The following is a 21,376-nucleotide window of genomic DNA, read 5'->3' as shown; positions in this document are numbered from 1 at the left end:
CGGATGGCGGGAAGGGCTTTTGTCGACGACGCGATGGGGGCTTGGCACATCGACGTCGTCGTCGTCGCAGTCGTCGTCGTCACCAGTCGTCGCCAAGCGCGGCCGTGGAACGGCGGCAGACGCGCGCGTGTTTGGTGTGCGGCCCAGCCGACCGGGGACCGGATCCGTCCTTGCTTGGTCTCTTTCGGTGCGGCGGGGTCCCGGTCGACTTGAGCGGTGCGCGGTGCCATCATTCCGCGTCGAAGCGGCCCCCGTCGAAGCTGGCCATCTATGCATGCGTGCATGCCGGTCCGCCGCTTGCTTGCCCTCGTGCGTGCGTGCCTGCCTCTCGTCTCCCAGGCGTCCGGCACCTGCGGCCGCTCCTTCGTTCAACATCCGTCGCCGTCGTCGCCGATCGAGATCGTCGTTAGGATCGATATCGGACGCGACGTGCGCTCGACGGCAGTGCAGCGCAGCGTGGTCTCGACCTGCATCGCCATCGGATCGAGCCCGGCTCTGGTTCGGCTTCTCCTGCCTCCTTGCTCCCTTTGCCCCGCCCCCCATTCCAGCCTTTTGCCTTCGCGGCAGCAGCCGGGTGGGTGGATGGGTGAGCGTCAGCGGCACCGGCACCGGCATCACATGCACCGCCTTCCCCCTCCCCCGGCCTGCCCCTCTAGCTTGCCGCCGAGATTCGCTGCGTTTCCGCCCTCTTCTACGCGCACTTCGATGGATGCCGGGGTCTCACCTGTCTTGGCGAGAGAAGCTCGGCGACGACGACGGAAGCAGGATCAAGCAAGCAAGCAAGCAAGCAAGCAAGCAAGCAAGCAGCGGTCAGGATCCGGCTTCCTTCCCGAGCTTTGCTCATCGATCTGCCTCTCGATGGGGAGGTGACCAATTGCCATTCGCCGCGATATCTCTCTTTCGCATTCGGCTCGCCCCGACGACTCGGGTCTCGCTCCGGCCAGGCGGCGATGCCGTTGCTTGCTGGGGACTCGACTCTCGCATGCCGCCTTCTCGGCAGGTCCGTCTCTGACCTGACCTTGTCTGTCGTCGATCGACACCTCTCGCGGATCAGTTTCGGATAGCCCGTGCCGAAGGGGCCGACGGTGATTACAGAGCAACGAGTGCTTCCCTTCTCGGCATTGCCTACGAGCCAGCCACAGCCAGCTACCTGTACATACCCACTACTATGGTCGATGCTTGCTCTGCGATGACGGCGCCGAACCGCTAACGTTGATCATGAGCACCTGCACGCCGTGAGAAATGATATGTATGGCGGCCATGGAACGCCCACCTCGGTCGATCCAGGCCAGCACCCGGCTCCCGGTCCTTCCGAGCACCGTAAGAACAGACGGACGGTGTATAGCCCGTCGTCGGAGGTGGGGGCGGCATACAGGACAACAGCTGACGACGGTGCTAGGTATCCAAAGCGGGCGTTGCGCCAACAACCGTGACGGGATCGCAGCCCGAGCAGCCTCGCGCACGCGCCTAGCTCTTTGGCTGGCCGGCCTAGGCCTCTTCTTGCGGCCGGTCGATGGTGGCGTGTGACGGTGGTGAGGCGATGATGAGCTCTCGTCTCGCCGTTGGGATGTTGCTGCTGCTGCTCCTCTGTCCCCACACCCGGGCAAAGGCATCGATCGTCGTCGCGGCGCCGTTGTCACAGGCTAGGCCGGGTGCTACCTCGATGCGGCGCCCGCCAACTACCTACTGCTCCGCCTCGCGATCAGCCTCGATGGCATGTTCACCTGCCTGCCTTTGCCCGGCCCGTTGAACTGGGCGCTCGCGATGGCTCCAGACCGAAACCAGCGTACGCTAGATCGGACGAGATGATGTGAGCATCCCGCACCAGGCGCCACCGCACAGCACCGCATCGCATCACCGCCGCCGCTGCCACCGTCGTCGTTGCACCTCGCTCGCCGTCGTCGTCGTCGCCGCAGGTGTTGACGTCTAGCCAGCTGCAGGCCGGGGAGGCGGCCGACTTGGCCGTCTGTCTGTCTGCCTGTCGTTGCCGCCGCCGCCGCTGCTACCTGCTGGCCTCGTTGCGCTGGTTTGCTTGGCAGACGGCAGGCAGCGTGCGCGCGGGCTTCCTAGGGTGCGCGCTTGTCTGGTCCAGGCTCCGAGGATCGGGTCGCGCTGCGGGCGGGTAGCCCTGCCGGCCTGCCTGCCTGCCTGTCCAAGGCCCCGCGCTGCGCCGCCCTAGCCTCTTGCGTGGCCGGCCTGGCCTTGCGTGCTGACCCGTGCCCTCCGTCGCCAGCCTTTGCAGCCATGCATCCAGATTTTGGCAAGTCGGATGATTTTCGACCGGCCTAGCCTGCTGGCCTGACCGCACGTCTGCCGGCCTGGCAAGCAGCAAGCAAGCAAGCAGGCCAACCCACCAACTTTCAGCCCAGCCGCAGCGGGCGGGCCGGCGCATTTGGCCGGTAACGCCATCTGTGGTGTCTAAACGCAGCCTTTTGGGGCGTGTCGTGGGCGGCGTTGCTCGTGCTAACTACTACTGTACATACCTACGACGAACAGGCTGGACCTACGATACCCTATGGTGAGGCGAAGGAGCGAGGAGCTTGCCGTTACGTATGTGGTAGCTGTCGGCGAGGTGGCGGCCGGTGGCGGCAGGCAGCGGCGACGGAGAGCGCCGAGGCACCCAGAATCTGTCTCTCTCTGCGGCTCGAGGAGAAGTTTTCCTGCGGGCAGGGCAGGGCGAGCGCGCGGTTGCCAGCCTGCCTGCCTGGGGGAACTTGCGGCGCGGCGAGGATCAGGGTCAGCCAGGGTCCCCGCTCAAAGGGCAGCCAGGCGGCCAGGGAGGAGCAGCAGGCAGCAAGGGCTCGCCCAGGCCTCCAGCTCCTTCTCCTGCTCCTGCTCCGCCTCTCTCGCCCTTCTCGCCCCTCCCCCCTCCGCCTCGCCGCTCGCCGCCATTCCCTCGCCCTGCTGCCACGTCGGTCAGGACACCCTCGCCCTCGTCCTCGTTCTCGCACCACTACCACCACCATCACCACCAATCCGACTCCCCTTCTCTCACCCATCCCGGCGTCTTGCCTGCTCTCGACCCGACCCCGCCACCCTCCCCACCGCCCTCTCTCCCTGAACACCAGCACCTTGGCCGCCCCATCTCGCCCTTCTTCCATCGACGCCCTTTCCGCTGGACACATCTCGGCCCTCGCCCCACCCTCCTGCCCGACCACAACCGCGCCTCATCACCGCCCTCGTTACCCTTGCGGCTTCCTTCATCGACCCGCCGCGACACCCCGACCCGCCTCTTTGACAGCTGTGGTCTCTTTGTCTCGTCAGACACTCGACGTGCTCCTCGCCGCCTGGCACCTATCTCTTTGCACCATCTTTTTTCGCCCCGCTTCTCGGATCCAGGACCCTCCCAGCCACACGACTCTGGCCTAATCATTCTGAGCGCTCCCTGCCCGGACGAGGCCAGAGCATGACGGCCGCCACAGCCTCTAGTCCGATCCCTGCCGAGATTCGATTCGATCCCTACCCCTTTGCCAGCCGCAGCCGCCTCTCCCTCGCCTCGACCGACTTCCTCTCTCTCGATTCGGCCGGAGAGCCCCCCGCCTCAGCAGCCTCGGTCGCCGTCGCCAACCCACGCGCCGTCCCAAATTCGGCCCTCCAGCGATCCGAACGTCGCTGCTGCCGTTCGGACCGCGTCAAAGACGGTGCCGACAAAGCCCTCGACAAGGGATTCAGGCAGGCAGGCCCTATACCCACCGACCTCATCAGCCCGACCAAAGCGAGCGCGGCTTCGGGCTCGCGCATCGACACCGCATCCGCCTCCGCCACTCTCGACTGCATGCGTGCACCCGTGACCGCCGACGAGACTGTCGTTTTCCGGGAGGCGGGACCCTCACGCTTGCCCCGATCCAGTGGCACCCTCGGCGATGATGATTTGCCCGTCTCGCCCCTCTCGGAGGACAGCAGTTTGGTATCCCCACCCGCAAGCACACCTCGGGCTACCTCGCCCGCTTGCAGCGGACCGCCATCGCCCAAGGGCAAGGGCAGGGCCAGCGAAGAGGAGCTCGCAGCCCTCGATGCTGACAGCCTCTCGCATCAGCATCAGCAGCAGCAGCAGCAGGACGTGCAGCAGCATGGCCTGATGCCTGGCCTGCCGTCTTCGACGACCGACGACGCACTGACAGCACAGTCCGCAATCTCGCAAGAACTCACTCGACCCCTTCTTCAAGCGCTCGATGAGGCACACCGCGACCAGCTTGAAGTGGAAAGCATCCTGTCCTTGGATCCTGCCCCATGCCAAGGCGGCGGACCGCATATGCAAAATCGCTGGCCCCCTCCCGCTTCTACGCCTCCCCTCCACGAGCAGCCACCCGGGAATTCAGAGGACGACAGCACACCGACACGAGCTGCGACAGCTCAGGCGAGCGCGGAGCGCCACGCTGTCCAGCGGCCTACTGCCTCTCGGACCGCCTCTGGCTCAAGTTCGAACCTAGGCTCGGACAGCGACTTCCAAGACGCCTGCGAGGTCCTCGATGGCGCAGGCAGCGCTCAGCTCGATGCCGCAGCCCCGATTGCACAGCCCGCGACCGCTGTACAGCCGTCCTCGGCTACGGCAAGCTCCGAGCAGCACATCGCCGTCGCCATCGCCGTGGCAGCGGCAGCGGTCGCAGAAGAAGACAGCAATCGGCCAGTCTCGGCCGCCCAGCCCGACATCAGCCGCACGCCATCGACTTCGACGACTGGCTCGAGCCATGCGGGCAGCGTTGATACGGCCATCAGCTCGTCGCAGTCGACGGCCGCCTCGAGCTGCCCGGGCTGCGCCGAGCAATCCTGCGACACGCTCAAGATCACCGTCGACGGCGAGCCAAGCGTCAACGCCGCCCAGGATTCACCCCTCTCGTTCGTGTCTGAGCCCGAGGCGCTGTCGGGGCTTGACATTCCCTCGTCGGCTGCAGCGACATCCGACGTCGATGTCGCCGCAGAGCGTGCGGCGGACATTGCTGCCGCTACCGCCATGGCCGCCTCGACGACCGACGCGACCAAGCAGCCCTCGCCCGGGCAGCAGGACAAGGCCGTCCAGGCCAAGGTGCGCCGGTACGCCGCTCTGCTCGAGCTGGTCGAGACCGAGCGCAACTATGCGGACGATCTTGCGACGCTCGTGCTCGTCTTTTTCGACAACCTCTACACGATGCCCTTTTTCGAGGACCAGCCGGCCCGCCACGCGCTCGTGATCCGCAACTCCGAAGACCTGCTGCGCCTGCACCAGCGCCTCTCTGCGCGGATGGATGGCGTCATGTCCGAGCTCGGCCTCCGCAAGGGCGGCTCGTCGTCGACAGCCAGTGGCGGCGGCAACGGCAGCGCGGCTGGCTCGTCGAGCCTGCTGGCCAAGTCGGATCTGGAAAAGGCGCTCAGCCCGCAGGCTGACGAGGCGGTCATCCGCATCGCCCGGCTCTTCACGGGTACCGCGGCGGCCTTGCAGGGCTACAAGGTCTTCTGCTCGAGGCATGGCGAGGCGCTCGCCCTCATCCGCGAAGCCGAGAAGCGGCATGCCGACTGGGATGCCTTTGAGCGCCGGTGCTCCGAGATTCTCCGCATGAGCCGCGCACCTGGCTACGGCCCTTCGCGCCCGCCGTCGGGTGCCTCGACGCCCGGCGTGTCGTCTACGTCAAGTCCGGCCTCATACTTCACGCCGCTCCACATGAGCTCGAACGCGTCCTCGGCCACCACGGGCGGCGGCTCCTCGAGCACCGGCAGCAACAGCGCTGCTGCGACGCCCGGCTCGGTCCACTCGGCCATCCGTCAGAACTCGTCGCGCCTCCTCTTCCGCGACTTCCTCATCAAGCCCGTCCAGCGGCTGTGCCTCTATCCGCTGGTGCTGCAGACGCTGCTGAAGCACACGCCCGCCGGCGCCGCCGGCTACGAGGAGCTGTCGACAGCCATCGCCCAGATGCGGCAGGTGGCGGACGGGGTCGACGAGGCCGGGCGCCGGCGCGAGCTGGAGCTGATGGCGGACCTGATCACGTCGCGCGTCGAGTCCCACCACGGCGTCTCGCCCAGCTTCATCCGCTCGCTCGGCGAGTGCCGCCTGGCCGGCACGCTCGACGTCCTCCACCACCACCGCACCCTCGATCCGCTCGTGGCCCCGCTCCGCTTCAAGTACCTCGGCGTCTTCCTCTACGACGGCTTCCTGCTCATGGTCAAGGTGAAGAAGGCCCCTACCTACGAGTGCCGCCAGTGGTTCCCACTCTGGGCGGCGCGGCTTTCGAACGTCGACGAAGGGAGCAACCTGCTGCCGCATTCCTTCCGCCTCTCGGTCCGCAGCCATCACTTTGAGCTCGCTGCATCCAACGCGCGCGAGCGCCAGGTCTGGATCGCCGCGCTCTCCGACGCCATCTCGAACGCCAGCGTCTCACCGCCGGGCGCCGAGTCGAGCTTCCCATCTAGCCTCTTCCTCGGCAGCAGCAGCCTCGGCGATGGTTCCGACTCGGACGGCAATCCCTGCTCGGCCGGCGCGACGCCCAGCGCCAGCAGGGGCATCGGCGCGTCCAGCTACTGGGACGTGGCAAAAGAGACTGTCGCCGACCCGCTGATGGAGTTCTTCGCGCAGCATGCCGCTGGCAGCGTCGCATTTGCTGAGACCGCGCCGCCGCTGCCCTCATCGGTCGCATCGCCGACCTCGACGATCTCGACGACGGCAACGGCAGCATCTCCATCGGCATTGCACGGGATCGGAGGAACAGGCACGGGAGGGTCGGCTTCTGTCGCTCCGCCTGCCGCCACAGCTACCGCCTCCTCCGCCGCCGCCGCCGCCACCACAAGCGGCACCGTCAACTGGTTCCCGACCGAGATCTTGCTTCGCCACGCCTCTCCATCGTCGCGCGGCATCGTCGACCGCGGCATGGTCTTCTCCGACGCCGTTCTCAACGCCCGCCACTCTCGCGACGCCGGCGACATCTCTTCGCTCTGGCTGCCCCACAACCAGACCATCGGATCCGCCGTCGGCACCGCCATGGGCTTCGGCCGTCTGTCGGGCAAGGACACGTCGACCGTCAAGATCCAGCGGCGCAAGAGCTGTGTCGGATCGCTCGAGAGCGCTGTCGCTGGCGGCATCGCCGGCCTCGAAGACGGCCAGCTGCTCTTTACCGCCACCGTGATGCAGCCGGGCTCGTCGCGGGCGCGTCCGTCGGCCAAGTCGATTGCCGACTTCACGGTCAACGGCGGCATCGGTGGCGACTCGAGCTGGAAGGCTTCGCTTCGCAAGAAGGCCAACAAGGTGCGCCCGCCGAGCATCTTTGCGCCCGCCGGGCTCACGGTGGTGACCGATGACCTCACGTCGCCGCGCTCGCCGCGCTCGGCCAAGTCGACGCCGACGTCGCCGGTGCAGTCTTCGCGCGACCTCCATCCCATCGAATTCGGCTCGATGGTCGGCGGGGTGCCACCGCCGGCCGACGCCTTCCTCCAACCCAGCTCCGCTGCGTCGCCGTCCAAACGCCGCCAGGGCTCTGAGGATGCATCGATCTCGGCGACGTCGTCGCCGCGGCCGAGCTACACTCCAAGCTTCCATTCGGGCCTGGGCTCGACGGCGAGCTCGATTGTCAATCTGCGCTCGGCCGCCGCAGAGGCTCGCCGCCGGTCGAGCATCTACGGCGTCAGAGAGACTCTGGCGGCCTCGTTTGGCGGTCGCCGCGGCCGCACGCGGTCGGGTCAGACGGACATGACCGACCTGTCCGCCGACGCCTCTTCGCGGGGTGTTTCGCCGATGAGCTCCAATGTGGCGCTCCACCAGCTGCACGGGCACGGCGCCGTCATCGATGATGCGGATCGTCCGCCGCTGGACGCGCTGACCTCGGTCCTGTCGGCGTCGGCGCACGAAGGGAGCTCGGCATCCGGCAGGCTCAGGTCCGGATCCCGGCCGGGCTCGCTGCGGCGCGCCTTGACGAGCGCCTCGTTTTCCACGGGTCGCAAGCGGACCCAGAGCGACGTCGGGACGGTGCCAGGGGCCCGGGCCGATGCGGCCTCGGCGACTTCGACAGCTGCCGCCGCGGCAGCAGCGATGACTGGCCGAGGCAGAGTGACGGCAGGGCGGCTGGAGCGCACCGACAGCCACGTGACCATGCCGGTCGACGATCGCCGAGGCAGTGGTGGCAGCGTGACGGGAATCAAGGAGGGCCTCAGCCGACGCTTTGGCGGGAGCAATGGCGCTGCCGCCAACGCAGAGTCCCGGCCGACGCTGGGAGGCAGCCTGCGTCGATCAAGGACGATGCTGAGCTCTGGCCGGGCCTGGCTGGGCTCGCTGTCCGCTGGCAGCGCCCCGATGCCGACCGCCCCCGCCACGGCAGGCGTAGAGCGAGTCCACGCTGGCAAGACGTCCAACGGCTCCTCGGTGGCCGCCGCCGCCATCGTCGAGCAGGACGGCATTAGCCCAAAGAGTACGCCTACCGTCGGCATGGCCCCGGCCAGCCGCTTCCCTGGCGGCAACGGCCGCCCTCCGGCGACGTCGACCCCGGCATCGAGGCCCCTGTCGCAGTGTCGCAGCTTCACGGATCCCGAGCTGGCGGCCAAGGCGGAGGGGGGCAGACCTCTGAGCCGGGGACGTGAGGTGGCACGAAGCGAGTCGGCGCCCGCCGTGCCGCTGGTGGCCAAGTCGTCGTCTTCGTCGTTGTCGTCGTCGGACTCGCCGAAGCGCGGGTCGAGGATGCTCAACACGCTGCGCTTCCTGCAGTCGAACCGGCTCTCTCCGATCCCGCTCAAGGCCGTCGCCGAGACGGCGGTTGAGCACTCGGTCACTGGCGGCGAGGCGGCATCGTCGGGCGCCGCCCCTGACAACGCGGCTGGCACCTCGCGTCTTGGCGCCTCGCCGGTCAAGGGACGGACGAGCCTGCCTGCGCGGCTGTCTCTGCTCGACAACCAGGCCGTGGACGGAACGACGGGGCGCAAGGCTTAGCCCGCGTAGAGGCCGATGATGGTCGATACCCTCCTGCTGGCAGCAGTGGGCTACTCGGCTGCCACGTCTGTCGAAATGGCCGCCCTGCTCGAGGCAAGCGAATCTGGCAAGACCGTTGCGCATGCCGCTCCGCTGCCCACGCCTTGCCATCTCTTGATCCCCTCTGTTTTGTTCTGATCTTTTTTCTTCTCTCTCTCTCTCTCTCTCTCTCTCTCTCTCTCTCGTTGCCTCTCTCTCTGCCGGCCCATTTGTGGCATCCTCGAGGCCCGAGTATGGCATTCGCCGAGGGGAGCGCGTTGTTTCGTCTCGATACCCGCAGCATGCATCCTGCTTTGATCCCATCTCTGTGGCCGTGACCGCCGTCGTTGGGCCTGTGGTTTGTGCGGTGCAGCTGGAGCTGGACCCCCTCGGCTGCCGGCCGTGTGAGGCGTAGGAGCTCGGGAGCGTGCTTACCCTCCACACTTTTTTGGGCCTTGGTCGAGCCTCTCTTTGACCTGTGCCTTTGCTTCCGCTTACCCTCGCTCGCCGCCGCCGCCTCGCCGTTTGCACCTCCCCTCACCATTCTTTCTCGAGCTCGGCACGCCATCACATCTTCCCACCCCTCCCGCACCTCGTCGTCGCCGACGCCAACGCGCCCAACCGACGGTGTTGCAATGTCGTCGACTCTGTCGTCGCGCTTCAACGCGGCGCTCCAGCGCTCCTACCGCCGACGGCCCGGGCTCTGGACCACCTCGGTCACGACGCTGCGCGCCACGGCCGTCGCCGCACAGATCTTTTGCGTAATGCACCTCTTCCACGAACACGTCATGGAGGTCAGCCAGGTACGTTGCCTTTCCCTCCTTTGGTCGCAGGTCCAGGACGAGGAACGGCAGGCTGACCATCGTTTTCTTGTCTGCCCGCGCTTTCTGGACGCCGCTCAATGCAGAGCACGGGCTCGTCGATGCTGCCCACCATCGCCCTCGACGGCGACTACCTCCTGCACGTGCGCCTCCCCTTTCTCCGCTTCTGTACCGAGTCCTACCAACGTCTCGCCTCCTTGCTCCCCGCACCATCATCATCAGCATCCTCCCACCGCGACGACGGGCAGCAGCAGTCGCCCTTCTACTCTTCTCGGACCTGGGGCCACAAGCGCGTCGGCGGGCCGAGCTCGATCAAGACGGACCAGACGCAGGGGACCGGGCTGAGGATAGGCGATATCGTCGTCGCACTCAGCCCGGCCAACCCCAACCGCACCGTGTGCAAGCGCGTCATTGGCCTGCCCGGCGATACCATCTGCGTCGACCCGCGCATGCGTCCTATCCCCGACTACGCATGGAGGGGGCGTCGAGCGGCGACACCCACATCGATATCGACTCGGACAGCGAGGACGTCGTCCTCGACCACCAGCGGCAGCGGCGGCGGCAGCGGCGGCAGCGGCGGCAGCGGGGGAAAGAGGTTGGAAACCGACATCGACGACGACGATGTGGATCTGCTCTCGTCGATGGACTCGTCGCCCTCGGACGGTGGCGGCGGCTACGACGACGACGTCGAGGGTGGAAGTGCGCCCGCGACCGCGCCCGCAGTGGACCGACCGACGCTCGAACACGACCGCGCGGCGCTGAGCGAGCTGCGCGCCAGCACCTACCTCCGTTCGCGCGGCGAGGTGCAGTACGTCACCGTGCCCAGCGGCCACGTGTGGCTCACGGGCGACAACCTGGGAAACAGCACCGACTCGCGCCACTACGGCCCCGTCCCCATGGGCCTCGTCAAGGGAAAGGTCGTCGCAAAGGTGAGAATGAGGATTCAGCTGGACCCCGGATGAGCGGGTGCTGGTCTCTGACGCTGCTCGTCTGATCCCATCACTGGATTCTCCCCCATCGTCCGTCTGTCCGTCTCCTCGGCCGTATCCTATCGCAGGTCTTTCCCGGTTGGGCCTGGCTGGGCAACAATGCGACCTGAGCCAGAACGTGAGCCGGCGACACTGGTGACATTTTAGACGCTACAAATACAAAAGACACCGAGCGACGTGGCTCAGGCGCCGTTTTGGCCGACCCTCGATTCGGGAGATCACTGCCCGCCTTGCTTCTCCATGACGCCATCTGCGGGTCGTCCGCCACCGCCACTGCCGTTGCACCACGCGCGAAGCTGCCTGGCCATCTGGTATCGCTGCCAGTCGAGGATGATGGGCACCATGTCGCGCAGGCCAAACTGAGGCCAGAACTTTTCGACAAAGTGGAGCTGGGTGTCGTCGTTGCACTGCCACAGCATAAAGTCGGACAGGCGCGCCACGCCCGAGGTGCGCACCAGGATGTCGAGCGGCGGCGAGTGGGCCAGCTGCATCGACGACGAGAGGGCGTGCGGCGTCACGTCAAAGTCGAAGCCGTCGAGCAGGGCGGTGTCGTCTTCGGCTTCGGCGTCGGCTTCGGCGTCGGCTTCGGCGTCGGCGTCGTCGTCGTCGGCCGGCGATACAGAGAGGTCCTCTTTCTCGTCTTTTACCTCTGGCTGCTGCTGCTGCTGATGCGGCCGACGCCGCCGCCGTTCTGCGTGGAGGCGCTTGAGCTTGCGGTCGGCGCAGGTGCGGACTGCGCCGGTGATTTCGTCTCTGCTGGCGTAGGGCATGCAGATGTTGAGGGTCGCCTTGCGGTTGTCACGGGTCATGTCTTCGACCTTGTCGACGGCGGCGCGGACATCTGGGGGCAGGAGCTGTTTGCGGCCGACGATGCGCACGCGGACCTGGTGGCGTGCGACGACCTCTCCGTGACCTGCGAGTTCGAGGAGGCGGGTCTTTGCGATGTCCATGAGCGCGTCGACCTCGTCGCGGTTGCGCTTGAAGTTATCGATGGCAAAGGCGTAGACGGTGACGGTGTCGAGTCCGTCGAGGTTGAGGCAGAGCTCGAGGATCGACTTGAGCGTCTGGAAGCCCGTGAGGTGGCCGTGGCGGATCGAGGAGCCCGAGGACGTGGCCCAGCGGCGGTTTCCGTCCATGACGAAGGCGACGTGGCGCGGGATGGGGCCGAGGCTGAGGGTCGAGAGGAGGAGGTCTTGGAGCGAGGGGATGGGGAGCAGGCTGAGGAGCGAGAGGGGCGAGAGGATGGCCTGGCGGAGCGCCGATGCGCCTGCCGATGCGGGTGATGGTGGCCCTTGTGGTGCTTTTGATGGTGGTGGTGTTGGAGGTCGTGGTGACACTGGTGCTGTTCGTGTCGAGTTCCCTGCCGTTGAGGCTGCTGTCGTCGTCGAGGAGGCATCATTGGGAGGGTGCTGGTGGTCCAGGCCAACGCTCCCCCGAGCCGTCTGGAGGTGTGCGTGTGTGTCCATGGTCGACGCGGGAGAGGCAGCGTCAGCCGTGGACGAGGCCATGCTTATCCGATGAGACCGTTGGACGTCGGTGTCTGTGTGGCCTGGAGTGACCAGGGCAGGTGATGATGGACGAGGAAGCATGGAGGATGTGAGGCGGTGGCGGCGAGGCAACCGAGGATTCGCAGAAGGGTCCACCCGTGGTCATCGCCCGATGTTGGGCTCCCTCTGATTGCCCGATGGGCTCGGACGAGGCCTGCCTGGTTGGTCCCTGCGCACCGCCCGTGTCTCGTCTGGCCTCGACTTCTCGTTCCCGTTGCGTTGCTCCTTGACCCATACACCGCGCCCTTGCCAGTCCCCTCGCTCTCGCCACCACGCACATCCCTGTTCCACACCCATCCTGAACCGACTGACACCGCCTTGCGCTCGCATTCCACCCCGACACTCGCCTCCACCCTCCTCGGGCAGCAAGCAGCAAGCAGCGCACCCCGACCTCATGGACCAGGACCAGGATCCCTTTGCCGTATGGGCCACTCCGGACCCCTTGTCCGACAAGCCAGCAGCGTCCTCAGATGCGACACCGATCGCCTTGACATCAAGCGCACCCGATAGCCTCCGCGCTTCCCTCGACGGCGCCATCCCCGACGACGATGACGACGATCCAGGCTGGGGTACTCCCCCCGCCGCACTCGAGCCCTCTCAGCAACCTGGCAAGGCAGAACACGCGGAAACAGGCGACGCCAACGGCAGCCAGCCCGCTGAGCAGCTAGTTACAGCATCAAAGCCGACCTCGGACGACGACGAGAAGTCAGCAGCAAATACTCGAGAGGCCCTCGACGACGCAACAGAGGCGCAGGCCCAGCCAGAGGAGGAGGGGCAGCAGCAGCAGCAGGATCCCACCAACCTTGCCAAAGACCAGGACGCTCCGTCTGAACCAACACCATCGGCCCCATCTCCCCCCGCCGAGACCCCTGACACACCAGCACCAGCCGACGGTTTCGACGACTTTGACGACTTTGACGAGCCAGCCGGCACCACCAACGCTGCTGCCGCCGCCGACGACGAATTTGGAGACTTTGGCGACTTTGACGACGGCGCTGCTGCCGACGAGGGGCAGCAGGAAGCGTTCGAGGATGGCTTTAACGATCAGAGCTCGGCTGAGCCGGCCCCTGTGGCCGCAGCGACGCCATCAGCACAATCGGCGGCACCCGTCAGGTCCTGGTCGGCCTTGCCCGTGTCGCGCGACTCGAGCAGGGACGACCTGTTTGCCCCGGTCCAGGATCTCCTCCCCACATCCACCGCAGCGGCACAGCACATGGCGACCGACGGCCTCCGCCAGGTCGAAGGTCTGGCCCAGGTGCTGGTCAGTGAGCCGAGGTAAGTCGGGCGCGTTCGACTCTGACTTCACGCCGCTGCTGCTGCGACTGTTCCCGGACCAAGAGCTGATTGAGCGTGCCGGCAACCTATCCCCACCCTACTCTGCCACCTCGCAGCCGCCAGCTGTGGAAGGATCTCTCTGCGCTGCCGCCCATCAAGCCAATCGACTGGATCCGCTCCCGTACGCGGCGCGACTACCTCATCACGATGGGCGTACCCGTCAACCTTGACGAGATCCACAACTCGTCGCATGGGCCCCTGTCGGCCTCGTCGTCTTCGAGCGGATCGCGGCTTCCTCCGCTGCAGCTCAAATTCGACTCGTCGAGGTCAGCAGGGCCCAGCAGCGCCCTCTCGTCGGATGGCGTCGGGAGCGCGGGCCTGCAGAGAAGCAGCAGCGCACAGCATTCGCCGTCGGCCAGCCTGGGCGGGCCGATGGCGGGCCAGCAGCAGCAACGGAGCGCCAGTGCCTCGGGGAGCCCGCGCAATGGCACCCAGAGCCCGGCGCTTGGGCAGAGCAACAACCGCGAGCGCCTCGCCGAGCGGCGGCGCGAGGAGCTCGGGCTTGGTCCGCCGCCCGACGTCGATCTCAAGCGCGCAGAGGAGCTCGTTGGCAAGACTGAAGGTGAGTTGCGCGAGGTCGACCTGGGCTGCGATGCCATTTGCGCAATTAGTCGCGGTCGCTCGCTCACACACAGTCGTTCCGCATCTGTCACTTGCTCTGCTCTACTGTCCCGCGCATTGGCCTGCTAGATGATCTGTCGCTGCTGTCGCTGCCCGCACTGCGATCGATGCTGCGGGAGCTACACAGCCTGACGACGTCGACGTCTTCGCTGCTGACGCACCACCTGACGATACGCGAGAGCCACCAGGCCGACTCGGAGATGTACAACTCGATGATCAAGGAGCTCGTCACGGGCGCCGCGAGCCGGATTGGCGGCGGCGGCGGCGGCGGAGGGGCGGGCGTGTCGAGGAGCGGCAGCCTTCGCGGCGGCGCGGCGTCGTCGTCTTCGTCGTCGGCGGGCTCGGGGGCGGATCGGAGGGCGACTACGATTGGCATTGGCGCGAATGCGATTGCCAAGAACCGCGCGGCCATGGCGGGGGGCGGTAGCCGGCTGAGCGGACAGGCTGGCGGGTTCGTCAACCCTTCTGGGCTGCGCGGAGGGCGGGCTGGGTAGCTTTGGGGACGGTGGCAGTAGTGTCGTGTAGACTGAGATGAAGCCAAGCCTCTGGTGCTGCTGCTGCTCTGCTGCTGCTGCTGCCGCTGCAACTCAGCCCTGGGTTGGAGGCTGTGCGCTCGGCCGATGGCGTGGGCAGTGCGAGTGGCGTGGCCGAGTTGAGAACAAGACGGTCTGGCCAGCCTGGACCTCGTCGCCCCTATGTGGGTCCAAAACGCGTTTCGCCGTCGGCAGCCGCGCTTTGGCCACCTTTTGCCTCGAGGCTAGCCTACAACCTCCTTCATCACCACCACTGCCACCGCCACCTCCCTCCTCGCCCTCGTCCTCACTGTCAACCCGCCTTCGCCTCCGCGCTGGTCGCACTGACGTCGTCGCCCCCTTCCGACCCACGAACCCGGCCCCGTTGTCCCGCCTTTGACCATGACGCGCCCCTTTGCAACCGCATGAGCGCATGGCCCCTAAGCCCCGGCCCTGCCTTAGGCCATCTTCCGGCACCCACGACACCGCCCCGACGAGCTCGATCCTGGCGCAACCAGACGTGCAGTAGCCCAAGATGCCGGCCGAGGTCTTTGTCGCACCCGTCGACTCGCCCTCATCCTCATCGAGCAACTACAACAACAACAATAATAGCAACGCCCGCCTCACGTCGCCCACGCCATCCTACCTCTCCGCCTTTCCACACCGGCCCACGCAGCCAACGCTCACCACCGCCTTGCACCGCTCCCACTCACACGTCGACTCGCTCGCCTCGAACCCATCCTCTCCGCCAAACGCGCAGCGATCGAACTCGAACGCACCCGCCCATGTCCAATCCTATGCCTCCGGCAGAGGCGGCAGGCTTGCCTCACCCTCCGCAGCCGCAGCCAGCGCCACTGACTCGGAGCCCGCCACGCTCTTCTACCGCCGCATCCTGTTTGCAGACCTACCCTCCGACCAGCCGGTGCCCGCCCTGACCGGCGAAAAGGCCCTCGACGACCAGATCTACCTCCTTCTCGCCTACCTCCTCCGCGCCACCGTGCTGCCCTGGTACTCGAAGCTCACGCCCAACCGTCAGCTTCTCACCGAAATCGTCGCCATCATCCGCCACGTTGTCGATCAGATCGGTCCACGGCTCAGTGTTCAGCCCGCAGCGCAGCGGCCGTCGCGGGCCCGGGCGGCAGCCTCGCCGCCTTTCGCCCTCGAGCGCTACCGCCTCCACGCTCTTGTCGGCAGAGAGCTGCCGCTGGTACTGAGACAGCACTACCTCGAGGTTCGCGCCGCCAGGAGAAAGGCCGACACCGCGTGGGCACCTCTCGTCACTGCATCGCACTCGTCCAAAGCAGGCTACGACCTTTCGGATGACATTGCAGCGTCGACAGCCTCCCTCAGCCGCCACCTTCCCGCCACGGCGCTCGATCCTTACGACGACGACGCCGACGGCACAGACCACGACACAGAGTCGGAGCCTACGGCCTCGTCCGCCCGCATCGCCCAGCTGCATGGCTTTCTCTGCCCGCATCCCGGCGTCGACAGCCTGCATTCGGTCGAGGGACGGCTGGATCCAAGCTACCTGAGGATCGCCGTATCCTCGCTGCTCGGGTCCTTGCTCCCGCCCGAGGAGTGGGCCGTCCAGACGGAGCGATACATTGTGCGCGACGTCACCGTCATGGCGCTGCGCAACAGCCTCGGCAAGTGCAGCCGGCCCTGGTTCCTGGTGCAGAGCATCCACAAGGTGCTCGACGTGCTGCGCTGGCCCGAGGACAGCAGCGGCGCTCAGGCCGATGGCCGCAAGCGGAGAGACCGCGACATCGTAGCAGCAGGTGCTGGGGCGACCAGTAACGCGCGCACCACCCCGACGCCGCTGGAACACGTCGTTGGCCTCGCGATCCGCCTCTGGTCGCTGCTAACGATCCTCTGCACCATGGTCCTGCCCTACGTGGTGCGAGCCTACTTTGACCTCTTTGACCCTCACGCCGGTCCCGCTCGCCACGCCCGCGGCCACGGCTCCCAGGGCGCTTCCGAAGACCTCCTGGCGTCGTCGTCGCCTTCATCGAGGTCGCAGGGCGCAAAGCGACGAGAGCCCAGCCTGAGGCCAGAGAGAACGATGCACGGACGCTATCCTTCCGCCTCGGTCGGCAGCGGTTTCCTCCTTGGCGGCGGCGGCGGCGGCGGGGCTGGCAGACGAGGAGGGAGGGCATTCGAAGAATCCAGCCCTCCCTCCTCGACACCCGTCGAAGCGGGCGGTAGCGGTGCCTCGGCTCGGACCAAGGCCGGGTTCACTGCGGCCGCCGCCTCCGCTGCCATGGCCGAGTACGCGGTGCCGTGGCTCCAGCTGCTCGAAGAGGTGACTGAGGCGCGCACGCGGATGCTGAGCAGCGCCCTCTTTAGCCTGCTCAAGATGGGCGTCGGCTTCGCCGGTTTCGGCCAGACGATTGACAGGTGAGTGGATCGAGCGCCCCTGCGCTGCGGGCCTCGAATAGCTGGCCTTGCGCGTGCTTGCTAACACTGCAGAACCCTCGGCCGCTCTATACATACGCACGCACGCGTGCATGCACCTACGGACGTGGCAGGATCGTCACGGCCCGAGTCAATGCGACGCTCGACGACACGGCGGCGCTGAGCGACGTGGTGGCCAACCTGCGCAGAGGCATGATGCCCGACGGCCACCTCCCTCCTCCCGTCGCCGATCCCACGCCCGAGGTCCAGGCGGCCGAGTGGCGACGCCTTCGACGCCGCCTTTTGCAGGGCATGCATCGTGAGTCTTGGATCTTGCGGCAAGGCCGGGCTAGAGAAGGCCCTGAGCAACGCAGGTCGGCCTTTGGTCTTTGAAGGGATTGGCTGACTGACCCTCGATCCGATGCGATGCGATGCCGTGCTCGCTGCGCCACTTCCCTTGACTCTTCCCCAGCCAAGGTGCGTCTGGTGCTCCTCGGACCGGACTGGTCTCGCCAGTACGACGGCATGACGCGCTGGCTCTCGCCGCTGTGCGCGCCCGACGCCGCGGGCCCCAATACCCACCTGGCCGTCATGGTCCTGGAGCGCGTCATAGTCATGCTCTGCCCGGACCTCGTCGAGGCTTGACCGCTCGCCACCAGGCCGCCGGCCTGCACGCCTTCGGTCGCCTCCTTAGAAGGGCCGCTCCCCTCTCCTCGCCTTCCATCCCCTCCCCGCTCCCTCTCTGCTTATACCCCGCCCTCCTTGGTTTCTTTCTTGACGACGAGACGTGCACGATAACGGCCCTTTACGACTTTCCATCTCCTGTCGCGGCTGCCAGGCCTGGCCTGGCCATCGCGCTTGGCCGCGAGGGGCGGCGTCGGCGGTTCTTGATGGCGGCAAGGATGATGGGCATCGGTTCCGTCCCTGTCTAGGTGGACGTCTCGGCCTAGCCCTTGAACATGGCCCTGGAAGCATATCGGCCCAAGTGGCACAGCGTCGCATTTTGCGCTCGGGAGTAGGCCCCAAGGAGGCGATAAGGCGAGCTGGTTTGGGCTCGACGCCGGCCCTGTCTGGCTCGAGTCCGCTAGCCCGCCATCGCAGCTTCGAGGAGCATCGTCGAGGCAGTGATGGTGGACCCCAAGACGGTCCGCCTGCCGGTTGCTCTTGCCCGGTTTCGAGGGAGGGATACTTGCGGAGCTAGCTTGCGTCTCGAGAGGTGCTCGCTGCCATCGGGGGGCAGGCAGGCAGGCAGGCAGGCAGGCAGGCAGGCAGGCAAGCAGGCAGGCCCTCCCGCAACGCTTTCGACGCCTTGCCCTGCAAAGTCACCCGAGGAGAAACGACGATGATGCATCGTCTCGAGTCTCCTCCGTAACGCCCTCGCCTCTTGGGCCTTCTCGCCTCATGTCGCCTTGTCCCGAGCGGCGCTCTAGGAAAAGTACATGACCTCGATCCCGACGCTCTTGACGATGCCGCCGCCGCCGCCCGTCGTCGTCGTCGTCGTGGACCGCGGCCCGCCCACTGCGGCCGATGTCTTGGACGAGGCGGCGCCGAGGCCCGCACCGTCCAGGTCGGCACGGACGCCGAGCGAGACGAGGCAGTTTTTCAGCCGGGCCTGCCATAGCAGCCGGATGTCTGCCGCCGTCGAGATGCGCGCTTTCAAGACGCCCGTGATGGGCGGTAGCACGTCCGAGGCAGAGGGATCGGCCGACTGCAGAGCGTTCGACGTCGTTGCCGTCGGCATTGGCGCTGGTGAAAAGGCGGCTGGTGGTATGGCTGCCGAGGTGGATTCGGGCAGCGCAGTGACAGGCATATCCAAAGCAGGGGCAGGGTCGCGGAGCGAGTAGCTCGACGTCGGCTTCATCGGCGGCGCCGAGGATGGAACCGACGTCGAGGCGGCATCACTGTGCAGGCTCGGCGACTCTGAAGCGAGGTGCGACGATCGCAGCGCTGCCTCGGCGATCGCCTCGTTGGCGCGGGCCGACGGGCGCAGGTCGCGAGGCGCTGCTCCTCCAGCAGCAGTCACGGCTCCCGACTCCAACGTCGTCGGCCTTGCACCAGGCGGCGACGATCTCAACGAAGGTGGCGACGACATTGAATACGGTGCCGGCTGCGTCGCGGCCGCTGCCCCCGCTGCAGCCGCCGCTGAAGCCCGAAGCCAGTACTCGCCGCCGATGGAGAGCTCCGAGTCGTACGAGTAGACGTTGAAGTCGAAGCGCGAGCACACGGCAAGGTCGCGCGTCATCTTGGCGGCGTAGGCGGTGCTGAGGTGGCCCATCATGGGGTTAAGGGTGGCCGTGAGGACCGTGGGTGGCTGGCTGGGTGCGCCGCTGCCGCTCGTCGACGACGATGACGAGGGAGGCTCTGGTAGGGTGGCGAAGCGGATGCCCGTCGAGATTCCCGCGCTCTTTTCGACCGTCGAAACAAACACCTCGGCGCCAGCGCTGAAGCGCCCGCGCAGGCCGCCGCCGACGACCTGGTCCGGCTCCGACAGTGACGAGTCCGATGGTAGGCCGCTCTCGTTGATCCGCGCCTTGGCTCCAGTCGGCGCATACATAGCCGGTCTTGAGCTCAGGTCGGAGGCATCATCGGTGGTGATCGCTGCTGCGGCGGCGGCGGCGGCTGTTGCATCATCGGCAGGCGAGGATGACGACGACGAGGGCGTGCCGAAGTTGTGGAGCACGCGGAAGCCCCACAGCGCGTCGTCGGCCGAATAGCTGTACTCGGTGAACCAGCGGCCTGTGTCGTTCTGCAGCGTCAGCTGAAGGTTGGTCGAGCCTGGTGGGCCTGCACCTAGCGACGACGACGATGCGGCAGCCGCATTGGCGGCCTGGACAGCGGCCGACGACGAGGACGAGGCTTGGTGTCCAGCACCGGCGCCTCCAGACGCGACAAGGTTTGGATTCGAGTCGCCGAGGCTTCCGCCCTTTGCGCCGAAGCCGCTGGAGGAGCTGCCCGATGCGGCGAGGGCGGTGGCCGAGGTTGAGAGGGACGATGCGATGGCGTCGAGTGGGTATTTCGGCGGGGTGGAAACTGCGGTGACAAGGAGCTGCCAGGTGGGCGAGATGCGGAGCGTGTAGAGCGCGTCTAGGCGAGACGAGGGGAGGTGCATGCAGCCGTAGACGAGGTAGTCGCGGCGCTGGTCGATGCGCTCGCCGGCGAGCCAGGTGGGCTCCTTTGGCTGCGGGCGGCGAGGCGCCTCGGTGATGCGGAAGCGCTCGACAATCTGCTTGAAGTTGACATCGCGCGACGACGAGCCAATGTCTAGCGGAGTATCGGTGGACGAGTAGATGTAGCCCACGCCGCCGCGGAGGTTGGGCAACGCGGCGAGGCGATAGGATGTGAAGAACGACGACGCGGGCGCCGCCGAGATCGAGAGCGAGAGGCCCGAGGGGATGGTAAAGTCGAGCAGCGCCGACGAGGAGGCGGTGAGGTTGAGGTACGAGTTGTGCTCGTTCCAGCCGGTGGCCTCAAAGTAGCGGCGGAGGATGTGCGACACAAAGTCGTACATTGCGGGCACGTCGTCGTCGCCGGTCGTTTGGTCAATCGGTCGGTCGGTCGTCTATCTGGAGCAGGGGAGGGGCCAACTGGCAGGAGACGGGGGATCAACGCAGCCAAGGTACCGGAGGGAAAAGGATGCTAGTTGCGCATCTTTGCGAGGGGGCCGGTGGTGGCTGCGTGGTGGTGTTGGTGGTGGTGTTGCAGATGGTGGCGGCGGTGCGACCGTGGTTGCCAAAGGGTTAGGTGGATGGTGGTGGAAAGGGACGTGCGCCATGCGCCTCGCTCGCCTGGCCCGGCCAGGCTAAGCTGCTATCGGTAGCGTGATCAGGCCCGATTGAGCCAATATCGGGTTTCGATCTCGACGCCGCGACGCACCCTCCAACCTCCGCTGGCCTTTGTCACCTTGCCCTGAGACCTCAGGCGGTGCTGCTATGACCAACGGCCTTTGCTGAGGTGAGCTTCAATGGGCAGTTGGATTGCGATACAGTTATGCTGGGACGAGATAGGATGCAGCAAGGCAGGAGCGACCTGGGCACGTCGAACATCTCCTCGGATAGCGACCACGGCGCGCGCGTCCTCTTCCCGGCCCCGAACAGGACGCAGTCCCATCGGCGGCCAGGCACAGAGAGACGACGTCGGCGCATGTGGGTCCAGGAGCGAGGATGCTGGAAAGGAACACGGAAGAGAGCGGGCTAGAGAGGGAGTGGGGGAAGGAGCAGAGAGGAGAAAGGAGACAGATACGCAGAGAGAGAGAGAG

The 21,376-nt window shown here is 66.6% G+C and overlaps 6 protein-coding genes across 6 annotated transcripts; 4 read left to right on the top strand and 2 right to left on the bottom strand.

Annotated features, from left to right (window-relative positions):
* Positions 1 to 3,406: 3,406 nt before the first annotated feature.
* PFL1_04074 (uncharacterized protein) lies at positions 3,407 to 8,881 on the top strand (the record flags this gene model as incomplete). The annotated part of the gene is made up of 1 exon (XM_007881598.1): positions 3,407 to 8,881. One exon carries the CDS (start codon positions 3,407 to 3,409, stop codon positions 8,879 to 8,881), a length of 5,475 nt encoding a protein of 1,824 aa, XP_007879789.1.
* Positions 8,882 to 9,534: 653 nt separating this feature from the next.
* Positions 9,535 to 10,819, top strand: PFL1_04073 (uncharacterized protein; the record flags this gene model as incomplete). The annotated part of the gene is made up of 3 exons (XM_007881597.1): positions 9,535 to 9,702; positions 9,807 to 10,649; positions 10,778 to 10,819. The coding sequence occupies 3 exons, from the start codon at positions 9,535 to 9,537 to the stop codon at positions 10,817 to 10,819; spliced, it is 1,053 nt and encodes a 350-aa protein (XP_007879788.1).
* A 108-nt stretch (positions 10,820 to 10,927) lies between these two features.
* PFL1_04072 (uncharacterized protein) lies at positions 10,928 to 12,175 on the bottom strand (the record flags this gene model as incomplete). Its single annotated transcript, XM_007881596.1, has 1 exon — positions 10,928 to 12,175. One exon carries the CDS (start codon positions 12,173 to 12,175, stop codon positions 10,928 to 10,930), a length of 1,248 nt encoding a protein of 415 aa, XP_007879787.1.
* A 475-nt stretch (positions 12,176 to 12,650) lies between these two features.
* Positions 12,651 to 14,706, top strand: PFL1_04071 (uncharacterized protein; the record flags this gene model as incomplete). Its single annotated transcript, XM_007881595.1, has 3 exons — positions 12,651 to 13,531; positions 13,648 to 14,153; positions 14,282 to 14,706. The coding sequence occupies 3 exons, from the start codon at positions 12,651 to 12,653 to the stop codon at positions 14,704 to 14,706; spliced, it is 1,812 nt and encodes a 603-aa protein (XP_007879786.1).
* Positions 14,707 to 15,259: 553 nt separating this feature from the next.
* PFL1_04070 (uncharacterized protein) lies at positions 15,260 to 17,766 on the top strand (the record flags this gene model as incomplete). Its single annotated transcript, XM_007881594.1, has 3 exons — positions 15,260 to 17,124; positions 17,256 to 17,440; positions 17,594 to 17,766. The coding sequence occupies 3 exons, from the start codon at positions 15,260 to 15,262 to the stop codon at positions 17,764 to 17,766; spliced, it is 2,223 nt and encodes a 740-aa protein (XP_007879785.1).
* A 781-nt stretch (positions 17,767 to 18,547) lies between these two features.
* On the bottom strand, positions 18,548 to 20,629 carry PFL1_04069 (uncharacterized protein; the record flags this gene model as incomplete). Its single annotated transcript, XM_007881593.1, has 1 exon — positions 18,548 to 20,629. One exon carries the CDS (start codon positions 20,627 to 20,629, stop codon positions 18,548 to 18,550), a length of 2,082 nt encoding a protein of 693 aa, XP_007879784.1.
* Positions 20,630 to 21,376: the final 747 nt, after the last annotated feature.

This window comes from Pseudozyma flocculosa (assembly GCF_000417875.1).
Source record: "Pseudozyma flocculosa PF-1 unplaced genomic scaffold scaffold00013, whole genome shotgun sequence".
Lineage (NCBI taxonomy): Eukaryota > Fungi > Basidiomycota > Ustilaginomycetes > Ustilaginales > Ustilaginaceae > Pseudozyma > Pseudozyma flocculosa.
The sequence above is the reverse complement of the archived record's forward strand: the minus strand, read 5'-3'. Positions and strand labels throughout refer to the sequence as shown.